This window comes from Salarias fasciatus, chromosome 18, assembly GCF_902148845.1.
Source record: "Salarias fasciatus chromosome 18, fSalaFa1.1, whole genome shotgun sequence".
In the NCBI taxonomy this organism is placed as follows: domain Eukaryota; kingdom Metazoa; phylum Chordata; class Actinopteri; order Blenniiformes; family Blenniidae; genus Salarias; species Salarias fasciatus.
In genome coordinates this window covers 14,489,899-14,508,639 of record NC_043762.1, presented here as the reverse complement: position 1 = coordinate 14,508,639, position 18,741 = coordinate 14,489,899, and the positions used below count along the sequence as shown (strand labels likewise).

Sequence of the window (18,741 nt, the reverse complement as noted above, 5' to 3'; positions counted from 1 at the left end):
CCAACAGCCATTTAAATTAAATGCTGAGTGGATATTTTCTTCCTTGGGATTCTCCCCACAGCCTTAAAAATAGCCCGTCTCTGTAAAATAAGACAATGAACTTCTTTTAGTGAGCACAAAACCAGCTTTGTGTATCAGCAGACACATTCGGGCTTTGAGTCGCAACTATTAACATATCTCACAGCTGAATCACCATCCCTTACTGTTAGTGACAGCAAAGCCAAACAGTAATTCATTTTTTTCCCCCAGTTGGCCCTTGTAGAAATTGTTTGATTTGCACAATAGGCTGACAGCAAACCATACAGCAATGCAGGAGCTGAACTGTAGCAGAAAATCCTCGGGGTGTGACTGTTTAAAATGTCATCTGGGGACGATCGCTTCAGCTGTCTGGTGAAGAAGAGGTGGGAGCAGATTTTTAAAGCTATGTCCCAACTTAACGTAAACGTCAAAACCTGATTTGATTTGACAAAATAATCAGAAAGTATATTTTCTCAACACGGACAGTAGATTTGATTTAGCACATAGAACTGCCGCTGTCTCAGAAACAAACGTTTACTGTTTAGAATCCTTCTGTTCTTTCGCTTATCTAATCCTCATTGATTTCATATCATTGGATGAACTGACGAGAATTGGGTAGCTCTAAGATGGTTCACATAATCATATTTGTGGTCGCCACGCGATTTATCTGCCAGGGTCAAATGACATTTAATTAAAATGTCAGAATAAAAATCAGTGCACTTTTAAGACTGACAGAGAGGAAAGGAAAGTGAGAATAGAAGATGAGAATGAAAAAAAAAACATAAGCTGCTCTGAACAAGTTAGCAAAAAGGGATATTGAATAAATCACTGGTTACTTCTTTAATTATTTTGGTTTTTCATTTTTGTATCACTTTAAAGTTACTAAGATGTGTTTTTAGATCATAAACATTTTTTTTTAAAAAGGACAATACAAAACAAGTCATGTGGTGCAACAGAGATGGAATATAATAAAAGAAAAGAAAAGACACTATGAACAACATCAATCTTCTATTTCAGTTACCGGTAATCCATCTCAGGATTGCAAGAAACACAGAGGGTGAGGAAGGGTGTAGAAACAGGAAAACACAAATTATCAAAAAAAATCCACGATGTTGATCATTTTTGACAGTCAGTTTTGTAAGTGGCAGCGAGGGAGTGTACTGTCGATTTGAATGCAAAGCTTAATATTGCTCAATAACCATGTGTTGTTGCACAATGCGGCAAAGCAATATCTTGCATTATTGCACAATATACTATTTGTAGTAAGAGTGGGCAAAGCATGGAATATTTTAAAGGTCACATTAATGTTTATAAATCACAAGATACCTCCAGATTGAACAGAAACCAGCTTCTGACATGTAAAATGTGAAGCTGTATCAAGCCACTTCAGTCATTTTATTGACTCAGTTTTGCTGCTTTGGTAATTTGGGCTGTTTCTATTTCGACTGTATTGTAAAATGAATTTGACTGGACTGGATCCAGCCACACTCAGGGTCACCACGTCCATCATCTACCTGCTCACCCTCTCCTTTCCCCCCACTCTCTCTCGCCCATCCCAGCCCACATTCCCATCATTGCTTATGGACCATGGAAAGCCCCTGGTACATTTTCAGAGCTGCTGAGCTAGTACACAGACACAGAGCCTTCTCTCTCTCTCTCTCTCTCTCTCTCGCCTTCTTTCCATGGTGCCACTGGCCAAAGCCAGCCATCAGATCACATGCTATGTGCAGCCTCAGCAGTAGAGGAGCACAGCTATTTGCTGGGGGCACACATGCTGAAGCCTGAATGAATGATTGGCATTCTAGTGACCTCCCAGGATGGCACCGGCCCGCTGGAGTGGAGGACCGTTTTAGGACCGAGTGTCGTGGCTTGTTGCTGCATCGTTCGTCTGCAGCAGGCATGTTGTCTCCGGGGCAGAGGGCTGCAAAAATGTCTTCACACCTGGAAAGCGCAGCTGAGATTGGTATTTATAGCAAACCTCGGGCTGTTTTGATTGATTAGTTGCTTTGACGATAGTGATGGATGAGGCTTCAGATTTTGCTATTGAAGACCATTTTTCTTTTACAGATGGATGACAAATTAGCAGAGGTATGTTGTTTCATGCCTTCAAATCGTAAAACTCCTGCATGTAAGCAGACCGTCATTTAGTTATTCAACTTGATTGCGAAGAAGCATTCAGAGGAAATTTTAGATACATCAAATAAAAATGACAGAAAATGGAGTACAAGTAAAGGAATGGGGCCTAAAATGTAAAATGGAATGGAAAACACATGTGAATTGTCAATGCCAAGTTTACAATTTTTGTCTACAGTTGATTACTTTAGTTCACTGTGTTAAATTTGTCACAAATAAGGGAGGAAGGTGCATGAGGAGGGCTCAACAGGAGTCTCTCCAGACAGCCACACAGGAGCTCAGCTTGCAGCTCTCACACAGCACAGACTGACAAAGCATGGAAACACGACAGGACAATCTGAAAACCTGAACACACACAGAGAGCCCCTTATAGGCCCAGAGCAACAGGTGACGGCAATGACTAATCAGGCACAGGTGAACGACATCAGGGCAGGAACAGCAATCAGACCTGAGGAGGGGAATAATATTAAAACCACCACAAACACAGACAGGACAATACATGACCCATGGCAAAATTATCATTAAATAGATCTAAAGCAGTTCTCAAATAGGAAATAACTGTCAAACAGTGTTTTAAAAATGATATTTTTGCTCTTTTTGTATAATGTATAACAACAGCATCATTAAAAGGTTAGGAAGATAAAAAAAAAAACTGGATTCAGATAATCACAGTCACTCCTAGACTTATTGATTGTCAAATGTTTTTATTCCATTGGATTGGGCTTCAAACTTTCCTGTTCGATAATTTTCCTGTTCCTGTTTATAGTTCCGGCCACGCCAAACCGTTTTCTGGACTCACTCTCCACATGTTTATGTGTAACCATTATATTTTAATAATTATATATCTTCCTCACTGCCTTTTTTCTTTGCTTTTTTGTATTTCTGCAAATGACAAAAAGCCTCTTGGTCAATGTTTTTTCAATAACCCCTCTGACTTTTTCACCTCTCAACCTTGGTCCTGCTCGAGGTTATATCCTCTTAAAAGTTTCTCCTTTTTGCTGTTGCCTATATGCTTGCTCACACATTTTTTTTTTTTTTACCGTACATCTTTTTGACTGTTGTTCCATCAATAAAATCCCACTGAATTTTTTTGTTTAAATCAATCCAGAGAGAAATTCCATCTTAGTCAAAGGCCATTAATGAAGCGCTATAATTTTTATTTGTCTTATTGTATGGATAAATTATCATTCTGACTACAACTCAAACCAAAATTAAAAGAAAAGATCACAATTCCCAATCATCCAGCTTTGACAGCTATTTAGGCCTCTGATTTGTTTGTTCTGACTTAAAAGTATTTCATGTTTCAATGAACTCTCTAAATGATTCCTCAAGTACTTTGTTCATTTGGCTTTTTTGGTTTTTTAGGTCCAGTTTCGGACCTCTTTTCACTTTTGAGTGCCTGTAATGCTTTAATACAGAAAAACACAACACACAAGCCGACTTCCCCGATATCATGTCTGAGGAGAAAAATGTGGATTTTCCAGTTCAGCAGGCAGGCCTTTGAGAGCGAGCCGCATGAGGTCCCTTTCAAAACACACCTGAACATCCCGGCTGAGGTCAGTGGCAGCAACTTAAAAACACTTAGAGAACCTGGAACAAATTCACGAGTTGAACACGTTAAACGTAGTTGTTGGACCTTCTGGAAAATAACCATGAAGCTGCCACTGTTTTGCCACATTAGCTGAGCCGTTAACTCTGTGTGGGTCAGACTGAAGACTGATTCAATCATTTAAGGTCAGGTGATGTTTTAATCGGTTATATATATATAAAAAAAAAAAAAAAAAAAAAGCTGCAACAAAACAGTGAAGGAAACCAGCGTGATGCAGACAGGCCTTTAGAAAGTGATTCTGATGAAGGTAATGTAACAGTAAAGCTACTTTAATGTTGCTTTCAGATGGACGGTAACCATAAACAAGCAAGTTGATCGTTCAATAATCGTAACCGATTTACTAATTTCTTAACAGCAAAGAGTTATTGCTGCAGTGCTATCAAAAGCAGTGGAGATACAGTAATATGTTGCTTTATAGCACATGACTTTCAATAAATGCAAAACAGGACAAGCAGGAAGTCCAGTATTGCTCCGTTGTTCTCTTCAAGCATCCAGAATTTGGTTGTGTGGAATGACAGTCAAGCAGTCTTCCAGCAGACACGAAAAGGTTAAATAGTCAGGTTTACATGCTTAAAGTGTCAGTTTTCCTTCATGCTATGTCAAAGTGTCCTTGAGCAAGTGTGTGAACGTGACTCACAGCGTGAAGTGTACTGGAGTGTGATTAAAATGCACCTTAACAGTGAAATCCAACACCCGAGCTAGCTTACTTTTGCTTACAGGTCGTCATTTTATTTTCAGAAGAAAGTTTAAGAAGTCAGCAGTTTTTCTTCCAAACATCCAAAGGTATTAAACCTGAAGCCAAAAATGGCTGACGGCAGTGCGGACATTTAAACCTGTCCTAGATAAAACAGTGCTACACATCTGTTTTGTAATCTTTGCGCACTTAACAGATTCATCTGTTGTGACTCATGTCTGAAGTCTGTTTTCCACGGATGCCTGGAAATTCCCTCCGCTGCTACGCGACATGCAGCAACACGCTCGGTTTCTCGAGACTTCGCTTTCAAAGTCGAACCAATACCTTCTTTACGACCTCTTCGATGAATCCAAACAGGTGTGGGGAAGGAATTACGGCACATTAGCTCTCGCTCGCCCCTCGTGCTTCGACATAATAAACCAAGCTGGCCTTTGTGCGGCGCATGGGAAGCTTGTCGCCAGCAGTTTCCTGCGAACAGGATACCAGTGGAGCGCGGTGCATCTCGTCCTTATCTATTGTGTATTGTGTGAACGAGGAAGCCGAGCGGAGATGTGAAAGCGGCGGAGAAGAATCCGTCCCACTCTTTCCAGCGCTATCAGTTAACGTTGCTCGCCAGTCCTGCCCGATCAGATGACCTCCTCTGCTATTCTCTTTCATTCTTTCCCACCGGCCCAGCGGTGTAACGTGCATCCCATCCTATCCGGTCCCCTCAGCCCTCTGTCTCAAGACACGTACGGTCTTCAAAATACTCACGTCCAGAGAGTTTTGCACGGCCGAGGGAACAAAGAGAGAGCAAGAGAAGGTAGAAAGTGAGACTGCGTGAGACAAAGAGCCAAGCATCTCTTTGTTTGGATCTCAGAATAACGACAACAGACATGTTTCTCTTTATAATCAATTATCTAAACTATCATAACTGAAGAAACTTTCAGCTTTTATGTCATTATGATAAATAAGTCAAGTTTTACATCATATAATTAAAGGACTCCATGGAGAGCAGCAAATTGTTATCTTCATTCACTGTACTTACATTTTAATGCAGAGCTGAAATAATTATCATGGTAGCTTTCTGGAGAGTATTCATTTTTAATGAAGATACAGTATTTCCAATACTTATAACTTTCCAATACTTTGACCAGGTTGTTTTTCAATGTGGGAAGTCGGTCAAACAGAAAACGTGAATGCACATGACCTGCAGCATGTGCAACAATACACACAAATAATGTGCAAATCACTGTAAAAGAAGAGAGTTGCTTCTGAAAATAATTGATTTTTGTTTTGTTGTATCTCATTAAGGAACTCTATTTGCTTTAAGAGAAATTAAGAATAACTCCGGCTTAAGAGAAATTAAGAGTATATTTGTATTTCTTTACTGAACTTCAATACCTATCCCAGGTATATGTATTTTACATCTTTATGACGGGTTTGTACTTTGAGCTCATGCGACCTCTGGAGATGATGCAGAGTTAGAGTGAATTGATTAAAGGAGGTGATGAAGTTACATCAATCGCAGTATGAAAACTAAGTAAGGAATTTACTGTATTTTACATGAAGTACAGTCGAATTTTACTTTTTTTTTTTTTGCTTAATAGAGAATGACCTGCATTTTGTCTGTCACTGCCAAAGATCAAGCTGGTTTATACAACAAAACATCACGATAACAACTGTTACACATGTGTGTGAATATGTTTGCATGTACATACATTTACGTTAACTGACCCCCACCCACACACACACACACACACACACACACACACACACACACACACACACACACACACACACACACGTACAGAAATATTACTATCTCTTCTTACGTACAAAATGTGAATACTTCCCCAAAAATCCAGGAAATTGCCAACGTCTTATTCTCATACTTGATTTCAAACAAAAAAAATCAAAACATAAGAAATCAGAAAACAGCTTCAATGTGTGAAACTGAAGTTGAAAATGTCATGATTAGCATTTTTTTCTAAATCTTAATCTGCTCAAAAATCTGACTTTTTATCCTCCGGTTAGTGCCCAATGTGAATTTAACAGAGTGTCACACTTCTTGAATTGACTTTTATTTTGATCAAACAGCCTTTGTGCTAAAATAGAAGTGTATGCCTTTAAGGACTCCCACACACACATTTGTCTTCCTGTTGCTCTCTTTTTGACATATTTATATTCGCTTTAACACACGGTTCTCAGTGGGTAAATTTAGAGTCCGACTGTTTCCAGTTGTGTAACTGGTAGTTTGACGACTCTCACCGTTGCCTCATTTGTGCTCATGTTTCCTCCAAAACCTCAAGAGAAATATGAGTTCACTGTATATAGAAGCAGCACAATTGTGTTTTATTTTGCAGGCTTTTCTCAGATCTTTCAAGGCGCCTCTTTTTGTCTTTCAAATTCATAAAATATCAGTTTTTGTTTGGTTGGGGTTTCCTGCAGACAAAGAGACAGTGAGGAATTTTTTTGTGGCACACCATTTCAGAAATTCATCTCCTGTAATGACTTTTTGAAAGCATCCATAATTTTCAAAGAGTCTGCCACACATTCCTTTGCAAGTTCACAGGAAGCGCGCAAACAATGGAGGACAAAATGACCAGAGGCGTTGTCGGCCAGCAGACGGGCTGACAACACAGAGGGGGAGCAGAGGAAGTCGTGAGGTGGTGTTAAATGACATGACTGAGGAAAAAAAAAAAAAAAAAGAAGGTGGAGGCTGTGCTGCTTCACAGTGTGGATCTGAAATACAAACATGTTCCACTTTGCTGACCAGTCGCCTCCATGCGAGAGCCGCCCATGGAGACGAAGTGTCTGCATGTGTTTTTTTTTTTTCTTCTTCTTCTTCTTCAAGGAGCTCCTTTAAGAATATGCAGCATCTGAAACATGCGGGGAATGTGTGTGTGTTTAATTAAGGAGGCTGAAAGAGGCAGAGGGATGTTTGTGGACGGCTCAATACCAGCTCATCAGGCCAATGGATTTTCACATCTAATGAGATAATCAGCCTGAGGCTGGTGGGCCATTCATTGTACAACCATCAATTACTGTGTCCTGTTTTGCTCTGATTAGACCATGAGGTCTGCCAGCTTCATGACCAAAAGCCAGGTTTTGCTGCTTTACACCAAATGAAATTTGTCTGGATCCGCAAAACATGCAGAACACAGCTTATAAAGCTGCGTATGTAGTTTTGCTATAGAGTAAACTGCAGCTGAGATTCCATTTATTGAGTTTCATAGCAAAAAAATGTAGCCTTATTTTATTAAATTTTGAATCATTGGTCACGGATTTAGCTTTTTTAATAGTTTTAGCTATGGTTTAGCTATCCTTGCAGTTTTTCCTTTCTTCTTTTTTTTTGGTTTCAGTTAGCAATTTTAACAGTTTAATTTTAGCAGTTTAGACAACTTAACAGTTTTAACCATTTTGACTCTTTTGTAGCTTTTTTTCTGTATATTTTTGGTCATTTCTTGCTATTTTCAGATGTTTTGGCTATCTTGATCCAACTTTTGACTAAACCTTACTATCTTGGTGTCTGTTTAGTTTAATTGCTATATAAAAATCAGATTTAAAATGCCATCTGTAAGTCCCTCTCTCTCTTTCAGTCTCCTGCTGGAAGATATGAGTCTGTCACGAAGAGCCTCGACTAAGTTAAGGGCCCTCATGAAAAATCTGAATCTCGTCTAAAGTCCTTAAAATAGCAGACGTAAGGCCCAAGCAGGTAATAAATAGCACAGACACTTTTCTGACAGATTCAAAGCCTGTTATTGAGATTTCCTTTCTCTCATCTAGGTCGGAATCGTTTCTCCTGGAGGAAACAAAAACGACTGCTCCTCTCCTGTAACAGACACGTGTCGAGAAGACTTGTGGTTTGGCCGATCCTCGCCGCCTCTCAGTCCAACCTGTCATTTTGCGTGCAGCAGAGCCTGAGCGGCGAGCCAGCGTCTGCCCGTTGGAGATTCGTCCCTGCAAGGCACCGACGGGAGTGTGACATCCCTGCAGCCTCTTGCCTGTGCCATGTTGGGTACAAAGAGTCACTATGTTTGTAGTAATGGAGTTACTGAGACCTCGGATTCCAGGGGACAGCTGCTGCACATGCAGCGCACATGCTCATGCACTCAATTGCAGGCACGCAGCTGCCTCCAAACACTCGAACCAGGGGTCTGCAATGCAACCCACGGTGCAAAAAGATAAGCTATCACATTTTAGAAACATTCAGGGGATCATTTTAAACTTCTCCTTTACTGTTCAGTTAGAGTACAGTATTGAATTTGTATCTTTGTGATATATAAGTCTAGATGGACCGTTTCTGGGAAGAAGCAGTCAGGTATCTGCAGCCACATAGATATTGATCACATTGTTTCATTTAAACAAATAGGTTCTCAGCTGTTTCTCCAACTCCGAACCTGAAGAAGTGGACTGCACTTTATCAGGTATCTAAAAATACGACGAGCTTGGCTGTCCCACCAGACGACTGTGGTCCCGCTGACATGTCTCTCAGGTTCACGGAGGAGGAAAACAAACCACCTAAACACAACCACCTCAGCGAAAGAACTAAAACTCTGTGCAGTCTGTGAAGACACACACACACACACACACACACACACTGAATTGAGAAACAAGCAGTTGACATAAGTGCTTGTAAACGTTAAGCTTTTAAAAACTGATTTACTCCAGTTAGTTTTGTTGACTTGTAATACATTTATGCTGGGAATAATGTTTTGCAATGTACTTTATCAACCTGTAAAAGTTTGACTGGAGGGGGGAAGCAGTTTGACGGCCTTGGATTGCATGCAACAGTTTTGATGCAGTTTTGTATCTCTGACTTGTTGCTTTTACTGTTTTTTTTTCTTTTTTATATTAGTTGATTAAGTTCAAAATGTGTTAAATGTACTAGAATACAATTTAGTGCTATAACCAACAGAGTAAAAATAGAACAGTTTACGAAGGCTTTACTCTCAACAGAGAGAGTAAAGTACCATTTCTTTAAATACACAAGGAAAAAGAAAACGTAATTATGCTTTACTTGTCAGTAATTTCTCAAATATTTTCTGAGGAAGCCTCGTGGCTGGGTGAAATCCTGAAGGAGGAGTGTTCAGTTGGCACTCCTTCAAACTTTGCACAACATAAAAGAACATTTTCATTTTCAAACTTGTGAGATTTGTCTTCAGACAAGTCAACAAGTCATCACATGTGAGAAATAAAGCTTCCATTCATAAATGACTAATGAATTCATCATAACGCTTCCTGCGAACCAACAAATCCTCATGAATCAAAACTGTTGTTGTCTTATTTTCAGTTTTTTTTTCAGCCAAATCTGAAGTAGCTCGATATATCTACCTTATTACTGATGACAGTCACATTCAATTCCAATACAGCATGATGAGAGAAAATAAAATGTGCTAAGGAATTCCAATCTTGACAGGTTGGTTGGTTTGATCCTCCCGTCTTGTACTTTCCAGATGTCAACGTGTCCTTGAGCAAGACACCAAAGCCAAGCTTACACTATTAGTGTGTAAGCGTACTGCATGTTCGCCCTTATTATAAGTATGTGAATAGCTTTTAAAGCATGTTAAACACATCAAAATCTTCTCATTGCAGCACTGTAACAAAGAGATTCCTTGTTAAACATTATTAAATGATCATTCATTTGTATTCTGTTTTCTTAAAATCCTATTAGGCATGAGTGGATAAACTCTATAGATGGATTTGTTGCTTTCAGAAAAGCTGCTATGATTGTTTTAACGTACTGTCCATGGTCTATGTTGATTCAAGAATATACATTACTTCTTTGACAGGTTCTGTGTAGCACTATAAAGTGGAAATTCAACATAAAACCTCCTTAAATAACAGTATTTTTTTTTTCATTTTGAAATGTATGCTTCCAGTATTGCAACTTCTTATTGTCAGCATTATTTCAACATTCATATTTTGAAGCTTTATTATTCTTTACTATTAATGGTTTTGAATAATAATGACAGTATTCATCAATTTTTTAGAACTGAACTCACTGTTAGTGTATTAGACATGGATAAAACCATCTGACAGCTACAACAGTTGTAGATTGTACAGATATGTTGATTTAAGAATATGGAAATATCTTACAATGTGGGGGAAAAGGAAAGAAAATCAAAAAATGACTCCTCTGAAAGTGTGAAAGTAAGGATTAATCTATGAGGTTTTTCTTGGGGGAGTGCTCATCCTCCCACATTTTCAACCCCCCAGCGCTTTGTGAATTGATTTTACTGTTTATTTTCCAACACTTCTCCGTGTCGAACACAAGTAAACGCGTTGAGCTGCTGCAGAAAGTAATTCTTCCCGGTTGGGAGCTTTTCCAGAATCCCTCTTTTCCCTGAACACGCAGGAATACATGTGTAAAACACATCCAGCAGCCGCCTGCACTCGGCGGTAATGATAAAGCGCGCTGCAGCCTCCCTCCTCCCCTCTCCGCTGTGGTTTTACGCTTTTGATCCCCGAGGGACCTCGCGTTTTACATTCCTGGCATTCCGACCTCAGTCCCTCCTCGGTTACTTATTATCGCCGCCTGCTCTCTCCACAATCATTTCACAGCAAGAGAGGAGAGCAGCAGCCCGTCCGGGAGGAAGGACGAGGGCTTCGAGTTAGAGAGAGGAAGACTCGTGGAAATAGTGGAATTTGTGTGAATTCAACACCGAGGACGACGTTTCTTTACGATGAGAGCGTGAGCTGGTGAGCGGAGCGTCTTTTTCCTTTCTCTTCCACAGTAGAGCTAAAAAAAAAACCCCGACAGTAAACATGAGAGAAGCGCTTTTCTTTAAAGTAGTGAACTGATCTGCGGGTAGTTGGGTGACTTCTTTGGGGTTTTACAGTGTTAAACGGGACAGTTGTGTTAGAGAAGTGAAGTTATTCGACAATGCGGTTTTGTGCGCTTTTGCTCCCCCGTGAGAGCGGAATTTTTGGCGCACGCACTTTTCTGTTGGCTGCTGTGAGAAATGTGTCCACATCTCTGTGTTGTCGCTGTTGGGAACTCACGTTTTACATGACATTCCTGCCCATCATGTTACTTAAAAAAACCTCATTTTCATCTATGATTCATTGAACTTTGGCCTGTTATTGCATTTGTAGTGTTTCAATTTGCTTCTTTAATCACGATTTTATCAGTTTTCATTGAATTTCCTTTTTTTTTTTAATGTGTTCCAGGTTCACAACTATTTTATTTAAGATTTTCCACACTGATAAAAAGCAAATCAACTGATTTTTAGAGGGAGTTACGCCATCCAGGCAGCAGTATGTCCACTGAAGAGCCGTCTGGCACGGTCCTGCACAGGCTCATCCAGGAGCAGCTTCGCTATGGGAACCCCACAGACACCCGCACCTTACTGGCCATCCAGCAGCAGGCCCTGCGTGGAGGCAGTGGGAGCAACAGTGGCCCCAGCAGCGGAGGCGACATGAGCAGGAGCCCACGGTCCTCCCTGGAGAGCCTGACACAGGAGGACCCCCTGTACCCCCAGCTCACGGCCAGGCAGGAGCCCCAGGGTGAGGAGCACCAGGGGGACTACCATCACTCAGAGAGCGGCTATCCTCTGCACGGGGAGACGCTGCCAACTTACGAGCAAGCCAAGGCGCACTCGCAGTATCTGGCCTCTCACTGGGCAGCCGCGGGCCCGCTTCTGCACGACGGGGCCTTCCACGAAGAGGCGGATTTGATGGAGCTGAAATGCAGCCACGTGCGGTCGCTCAGCGAGCATCGCATGCAGATTTCTCTGGAGAGGAACGATCCGGTGGCAAAAATGGAAGCCATCAAGATCACCTCTCACAGCTACCCCGAGCTTCCATACTACCACCCGCAATGTCCTCCGAGCTCAGGACCAAGCATGGACAAACGCAGCCCACCCCCAGAGTACCCAGTCCCCATCCAGGGCCAAGGATTTATCCCACACCAGGTTCCAGAGCCAGTACAGGCCCAGCAGCACAGGTACAAAAACAACCACATCTGTACCTGCGTGTGTTTTTCTACACTACTTTTACATCACATTGTGTGCCACATTTTATTTTTTGTACCAGAGGCCCGCCCATTGCTTTCTATTGTGTTTCACATGCGTAAACACATATTTATCAATGTGAGTCACACCATGGCCCGCATAGCGATTCGTATTTCCTCCTCAAAATACTTACAGGGAAGCAAGTCCAGCCCTGTAGGAGTTTGTCATGTTTCGCATACCGCAACTGGATATCTCAGCATGCTTGTGTTGGCTTCGATGCTATGCTAAAAGTATGTTCCTCATATGGAGTCAGCTTGTTTGAATGCCAAGAAGTGAGAATAGAGTGATACTACTTTCCTCAAAAACATCTTTGGTCACATCTGCAACGCCAAAATGTTCATTTTATGTGGAGTTTGACCTAAAGTCGTCCCCCTCTCTCTTTCACAGGTTTGTTCAATCTGCTCAGCCAGCAGAAGCCCCCTGCTACAACTCATTTCACAGCCTGCCCCCTGCTGGCCTGGAGGAGCCGAACCAGGTGGAGCTGCTTCTGATGGAGAACGAGAGACTCAGGCAGGAGCTGGAAGCTCACCGGGAGAAAACTGGCCGCATTCAGAAGGTCAGAAAGTGAAAAACTTTTCAACTACATCTCCTTTATGTTTGTTGGCTGTATCAGAGCAACCCCACAAGAGGCTGACTGTCTCGTTTTCAAATACTTTTGACTTAAGATCCTAAATAAGACAAATTTCACCGTATCAACTATGAAAAAATTAAAAAAAAACTATTTGAAAAGGAATGAAATGACTCTATGAAGACATTTTAGCTTTGTCGAGCTGATTGTTTTCATCAAGTTCCACTAATAATCGCTGATTTAACTTGCTGTACCGCTTTCCTACAATAATGCTGTGATAAAAAATGATTACGTGCAACAATAATAGTAAAATGTTTTACCTACACACCCTCTTCAAGTGCTTTGATATATAAAAAAAAGCAGCAATAATCAGACAAGCAACATTTTACGAAAAAATGAAATAACATTGTTGAACGAAAAAAATCCCATCCTCTTGCAGTACTTTAAACCACCCCCAGGGATACTACAACCACAGCAAAGACAAAGGACAAGTAAAAGACGGGCTCCCAAACATTAATGACTCAAATAATCAGATTCAATTCACTTTTTTTTTTTTATATAACACTTATCACAAGTCTCAATCAATGTGACAATCTCAGCACTGATGGAGAAAAGCAACTGGCAGCCACTAAAAATGGGAAGTAAATGTTTTTTTTCCAAATAGGAAAGAGTGGTTATGTTCTGACTGAACATCCAGACAAAACCCTCGCTTTCAGCCACCTGTCGATGAAACACAAGCCCAGCAGACAGTTGCGTCCCTGATATCCAACCCCGGGCACGCTCCCTCATCTGGATGGACAGATGAGATCAGCAGCTGCTACCTCCATGCCACAGAGGCACGGAGGTCACAGCCTGCTACTGTGTTTACACACTCCTTTCATTGTGTGGCTGGCCGAGTGGAGGCCAGAATGTGTGTGCGCCTGCATTAGTTCAAGGGAGGCCATAGATTTTCAGCGCTGGGGGCTTGACACGCAGCCAGTCGGTTGGGTTGTGACCCCTGTGCAGCTAATGAGCGGGTAGGTGGGGGTCGAACATGAGAGGCTGCTATGTTTCCCCCCTTTTTTTTTTCCCCAGAAAATTTTTTTTTCTCATTATTTTGTCACCTTTTGTGATGCCAAAATGATATTTACACATTTTTCATGATTTAAACAGCTTAACTGACATTTGACACCTGAGCCAATCTTTGTGAAATCCACTCTCTGTTGGAATTATGTCACATGGCCCTTGCCTGGTCTCCTCAGCCTAAAAGAATGATAATTGCCAGGGTTGGAAAGTTTTCTCCGTCAGGCCGCAGCCCTGAGTAAACATGCCTGAGTGACTGCTGTAATGGTGGGTGTCTCTCTTTGCCGTTTCCACAACCCAGGCACAGGCATGCACACCTTCCCTCCGCTGGCAGCCTTCCCAAACCAGAGTGTGTGTGTGTGTGTGTGTGTGTGTGTGTGTGTGTGTGTGTGTGTGTGTGTGTGTGTGAGAGAGAGAGAGAGAGCCTTTATGCGCCTGTGCTAACTTGTGTTGTGTACGTGCACGCTCATGTGCGCACTCACACACCTGGAAGTGCAGCTATCAGCCCTCAGGAATGCAGATATAAATCAGTCTCAAAGGGAGTGGTGCCGGCTTGAATTCCTTCTCAGAATTATAATTACACCACACACACACACACACACACACACACACACACACGCATGCACGCACGCACGCACGCACGCACGCACGCACGCACCCATGCACACACACACAGGTGCATGTTTTTTTGGTGTTTTCTTGGCATTACATTTACTTTCCCGCAAACATACGCTAAACTTAGCAATAAGTATTATTTATCTGAACTGAATTTAACTCGAATCAAAGTCCAGCCTTATCCTGAAACATTTTCACTTTCATTACGATGCCTTCTGTTTGTCACTCACATGGCGGAGTAATTGGCATAACAGGAGAGAGTAAACAGATTGAGGTCACCACAGTACGAATAAAAATATGTGTATGCACACACAGTCTCACGCATTGCTGTCTATGTGGGGACTTTCCATTGACGTAGAAAATTCCCTAGCCCCTTACCCTGACCTTCGCCATCGTGCCTGGCTCTAAAACTAACCTTCAACTGTAACTTCAGCCCAAAAACTACATGTTAACATGAAAAAATAAATAAACGTCTTCATGGCCGAACGTGTTCGGCCCCACACTGTATACCACAAGTGTGGTGTGGCTCAAGTTTTTGGGCCTCAGAAAGAGAGAAATAGAAGGCCACACACACACACCGAGTGCCCTGCACACACTTGCATATGTGTATTTATGTACTGTACCAACATGCATCAGCCTCCCTGCCCCTTTCTGGAATGTGAAGTAGGCTAACCTAAAAAAAAATCTTCTTCTTTACCTTCTCCACTTTCTCTCTCCCCTCCAAACTTCCCTTTTCTCTTCCTCTCTTTTCCATGGCCCTGTTTCAGTTGGAGCAGGAGATCCAGCGCATTTCGGAGGCCTACGAGACCTTGATGCAGGGCAGCAGTAAGAGAGAGAACTTGGAGCAGACCCTGAGGAGGAGGCTGGTGGCTGAGATCAGGAGGCTGCAGGATTTCAACAGAGATCTGAGAGGTACTGATTCAGAAACACTGCAGCACCACACAAAAGTAACCTCTGATGATCATAATAATAATAAAAAAAAAAAACCCATTGCGCATTAGTCTAATTTCAAAACTTTGTTGCATCACAGAAAACTTGGAAAACGCCAGAACTCATGTTGCAAAAGAAGTTGAGGCAGCTGACCACAACCAGCACATCATGGCGAAACTCCTCGAACAAAGTAAGTCTGCTCGGCCGAATTCCTCTCCACGGCTCTGTGCTACATCCTCCTTTTTTTAAATCAACATGCTTGATTGGACTGGAATACTGCATAGCATGGGGCTGGTTTTGTACCTAAGGGCATCCTATATAGTGGAATTTCACTTGCATAACCTTGGCTTACTCGGTGAAGGAGTTTCAATAATGGGGAATTCAAGCCGTGCATGTCTTTCCAAAGGGAAATGAGCTATCTCTAAATCACAGAGGAGCTGTGGAAGTGGTCGAAATGAAGCTGTCCTCTCCTCCCACCTGTTGTGAGCATGATTTATGTTGTCTGTTTAAGGAACTGGACTCCGGCAGAGTGGTGATGTTTGTATGGCCTTGATGAGGAATGCTGTGTTGCTATGTGGGTCAAAGGGATAGGGCAGCTTTCTCTCCCCTTCCTCCTCCTTCCTCCTCTCAGCATTCCACAAGTGTTTCACTAAATGAGGAACACTGGGCACCATGTTGCAGCTCTGGTACTTATTACTGGACTCACGAGGGAGAATGTGTGGCATGTTCATAGATATTTTCCCTTTTTAATGAGAAAGGACTTTCTAGACATAACAAGTGCGAGCATTCACTTGAAGCTAAATCCTTGACTTTAATCCTCAGGCATTAATACGCATTTAACCCAACCACCTCTGTCTTTTTTTTTCCTTTCTTGCTTCAGATGAGGAGCAGAACTCTGAACGTGAGCGAGTGGAGCGTGAGCTGCAGAGGCTGCGAGCCACGGCGGAGGAGCAGAGCCTCAAGGCCAAGAGGCTGGAGGAGGCCCTGGAGGCGGCCCGGGGACGGGGTCGCCAGCTCGAGGAGGAGCTCAGGAGGAAACGGGCTTATGTAGAGAAAGTGGAGAGGCTGCAGAGCGCTCTGGCTCAACTCCAGTCCACTTGTGAGAAGAGGGAGAGTCTGGAGATGAAGCTGAGGACAAGGCTAGAGCAGGAGCTGAGGAGTCTGAGAGCTCAACAGGTAGAAACTCCTCACATGTCCAAGTTCTGGTATAATGCTTGAAGTATTTTTTTTTTTTCAATTTGCTTAAAATTGTCACTTTTCTTGTACCTCAGAGGCAGTCGCAGCCCCCAGGTGTCACCATGGGCTCCCTCCAAGAGCGCTTGCGTGAGCGCGAGGAGCGAATCCTGGCCCTGGAAGCAGACATGGTGCGCTGGGAGCAGAAGTACCTGGAGGAGAGCACCATGAGGCAGTTCGCCATGGAGGTGGCCGCCACAGCTGCGGCGCAGAGGTACAGCGCCACGGCCACCTCTGAGATCCCAAAAACAGATGTCCTGTAGCTCATCTCCGTTTGAATTAAACTCAGAATGATGCCTTTTTCACAGAGACACGACCATCATTAACCACTCCCCCTGCCACTCCTCCAACAACAGCTTCAACGACGACCTGCCAGTCGCAGACTACAGGAACCAGGAGATGGAGAACAGGTGGACGCACTTTTCAGTGAAAAATCTTGATAAATTTTGTGTGGTTACCAACTCCCGCTCATGCTCCTGCTCTGTCTTTCAGAATCCGAGCTCTTTACGCTCAGATCTTGGAAAAAGACGCCGTGATCAAAATACTCAACCAGAGGCTGCACCAGGATCAAGGCTGCAAAGATGAGACAAGTCCCCGAACGAACCTCCTGAATTCAGCGGGGGCTCCGCTCCGACCCGCCTCCTCCACTCCCGCCATCAGCACGACAAAGGGCCAGACCAAGAGTAGAGGTGAGGAGCGCAGTGACCCTCAGATGCAGAGGGAGAACATTCAAACTCATTCTAGTGATATTCTAATCCCCAAAAACACTGTGAGGGAAAAGAGTTAACCACTACACCTCAGTGTGACTTGGCACAGCTTTACACTGCACACAATAGCAAATGAGCTGCATGTACAATTTTTCTGTGTAAATATTATCTTTACAATCATTACCATCATCAATCAATGTCATGCTTGTTTTTTGTTTTTAGGTAAAAGTCTTTCAGATGATCAGACTCAAAACCATCAGTTCTCCAGTCAGTCTGAACCTGGAACGTTAGAACGGCAAGTGGAGGAACCCAAACCCAAAGAGGCTGCCAGGACGGCCAAGCTCATCAGTGGTGAGTGCTCTGTCAATTATACTTCTGTGGATTTGTTCACTGGGGCTGATAATCCAATGGCAGCGCTGCAGTTTCCTCTAGAAAACACACACTGGCAGACTTTTTTTGTTTACATGAAAGGAGTTTTGGCCCGGGCTCACATTGATTAACCACGGTGCAATGTAAGCAGCCAATCAGATACCATCTGCTCAGGTCATAGTTCATAACACGAGCGCTGTGGAATGTGCACGGTGAGGAAATAATGTCTCTCTGTTGACCGAGCACACTCACCACAGCGAGCCAGTTTGACTGTGGAAAATGTTTGTTAATCTTTGTGAGATGAGCTTGTATCTGGTGCATTTTTCCACCTCTAAACTTTTTCATAACTATCCATTCTCCCTTTTTCATTCTTTTTCAGACAAGGCAGCGCCGAAGAAGTTGCTGTTAAACCCGTTCAGAGGTCTGGATGAGCTGGAGTCGGAGGCAGTAGAGATCTTCATTTAAAAGAGCAAGAAAGTCGATTTTGAATGGGAACGACAAAGAAAAAAAAAGAACTGAACAAATCTGTGAAGAGTGCATGAGAGTGAGATGTAATACTGGATGCACGAATGTTGCAGAAAGAGGCCGAAAATTACTGTTTTCACATTTTAGAGGCAGAGCTGGGCTCCGTCTCGCTTTATTCTCGCCGAGCTGGGCAGCTGCAGGCGGTTTGCATGGCAGAGTGAGAAAATTGGTTTCTTCTGAGGTACTTGGACAGTATTGTGGATTGTAAGACGGCAACATGTTCTCAGAGAGTGTGTGCCAAAATATTTATATAAATCTATATATTTGCTGCTTTCCCATCC

At 42.7% G+C, this 18,741-nt stretch overlaps 1 protein-coding gene across 1 annotated transcript; it reads left to right on the top strand.

The window, feature by feature from the left end:
* The first annotated feature begins 10,927 nt into the window (after positions 1 to 10,927).
* Positions 10,928 to 18,507, top strand: LOC115405664 (angiomotin-like 2a). Its single transcript, XM_030115302.1, has 11 exons — positions 10,928 to 11,138; positions 11,610 to 12,384; positions 12,839 to 13,007; positions 15,464 to 15,608; positions 15,727 to 15,816; positions 16,507 to 16,802; positions 16,898 to 17,073; positions 17,168 to 17,269; positions 17,352 to 17,548; positions 17,789 to 17,917; positions 18,315 to 18,507. Exons 2-11 carry the CDS (start codon positions 11,699 to 11,701, stop codon positions 18,398 to 18,400), a joined length of 2,076 nt encoding a protein of 691 aa, XP_029971162.1. The 5' UTR covers positions 10,928 to 11,138; positions 11,610 to 11,698; the 3' UTR covers positions 18,401 to 18,507.
* Positions 18,508 to 18,741: the final 234 nt, after the last annotated feature.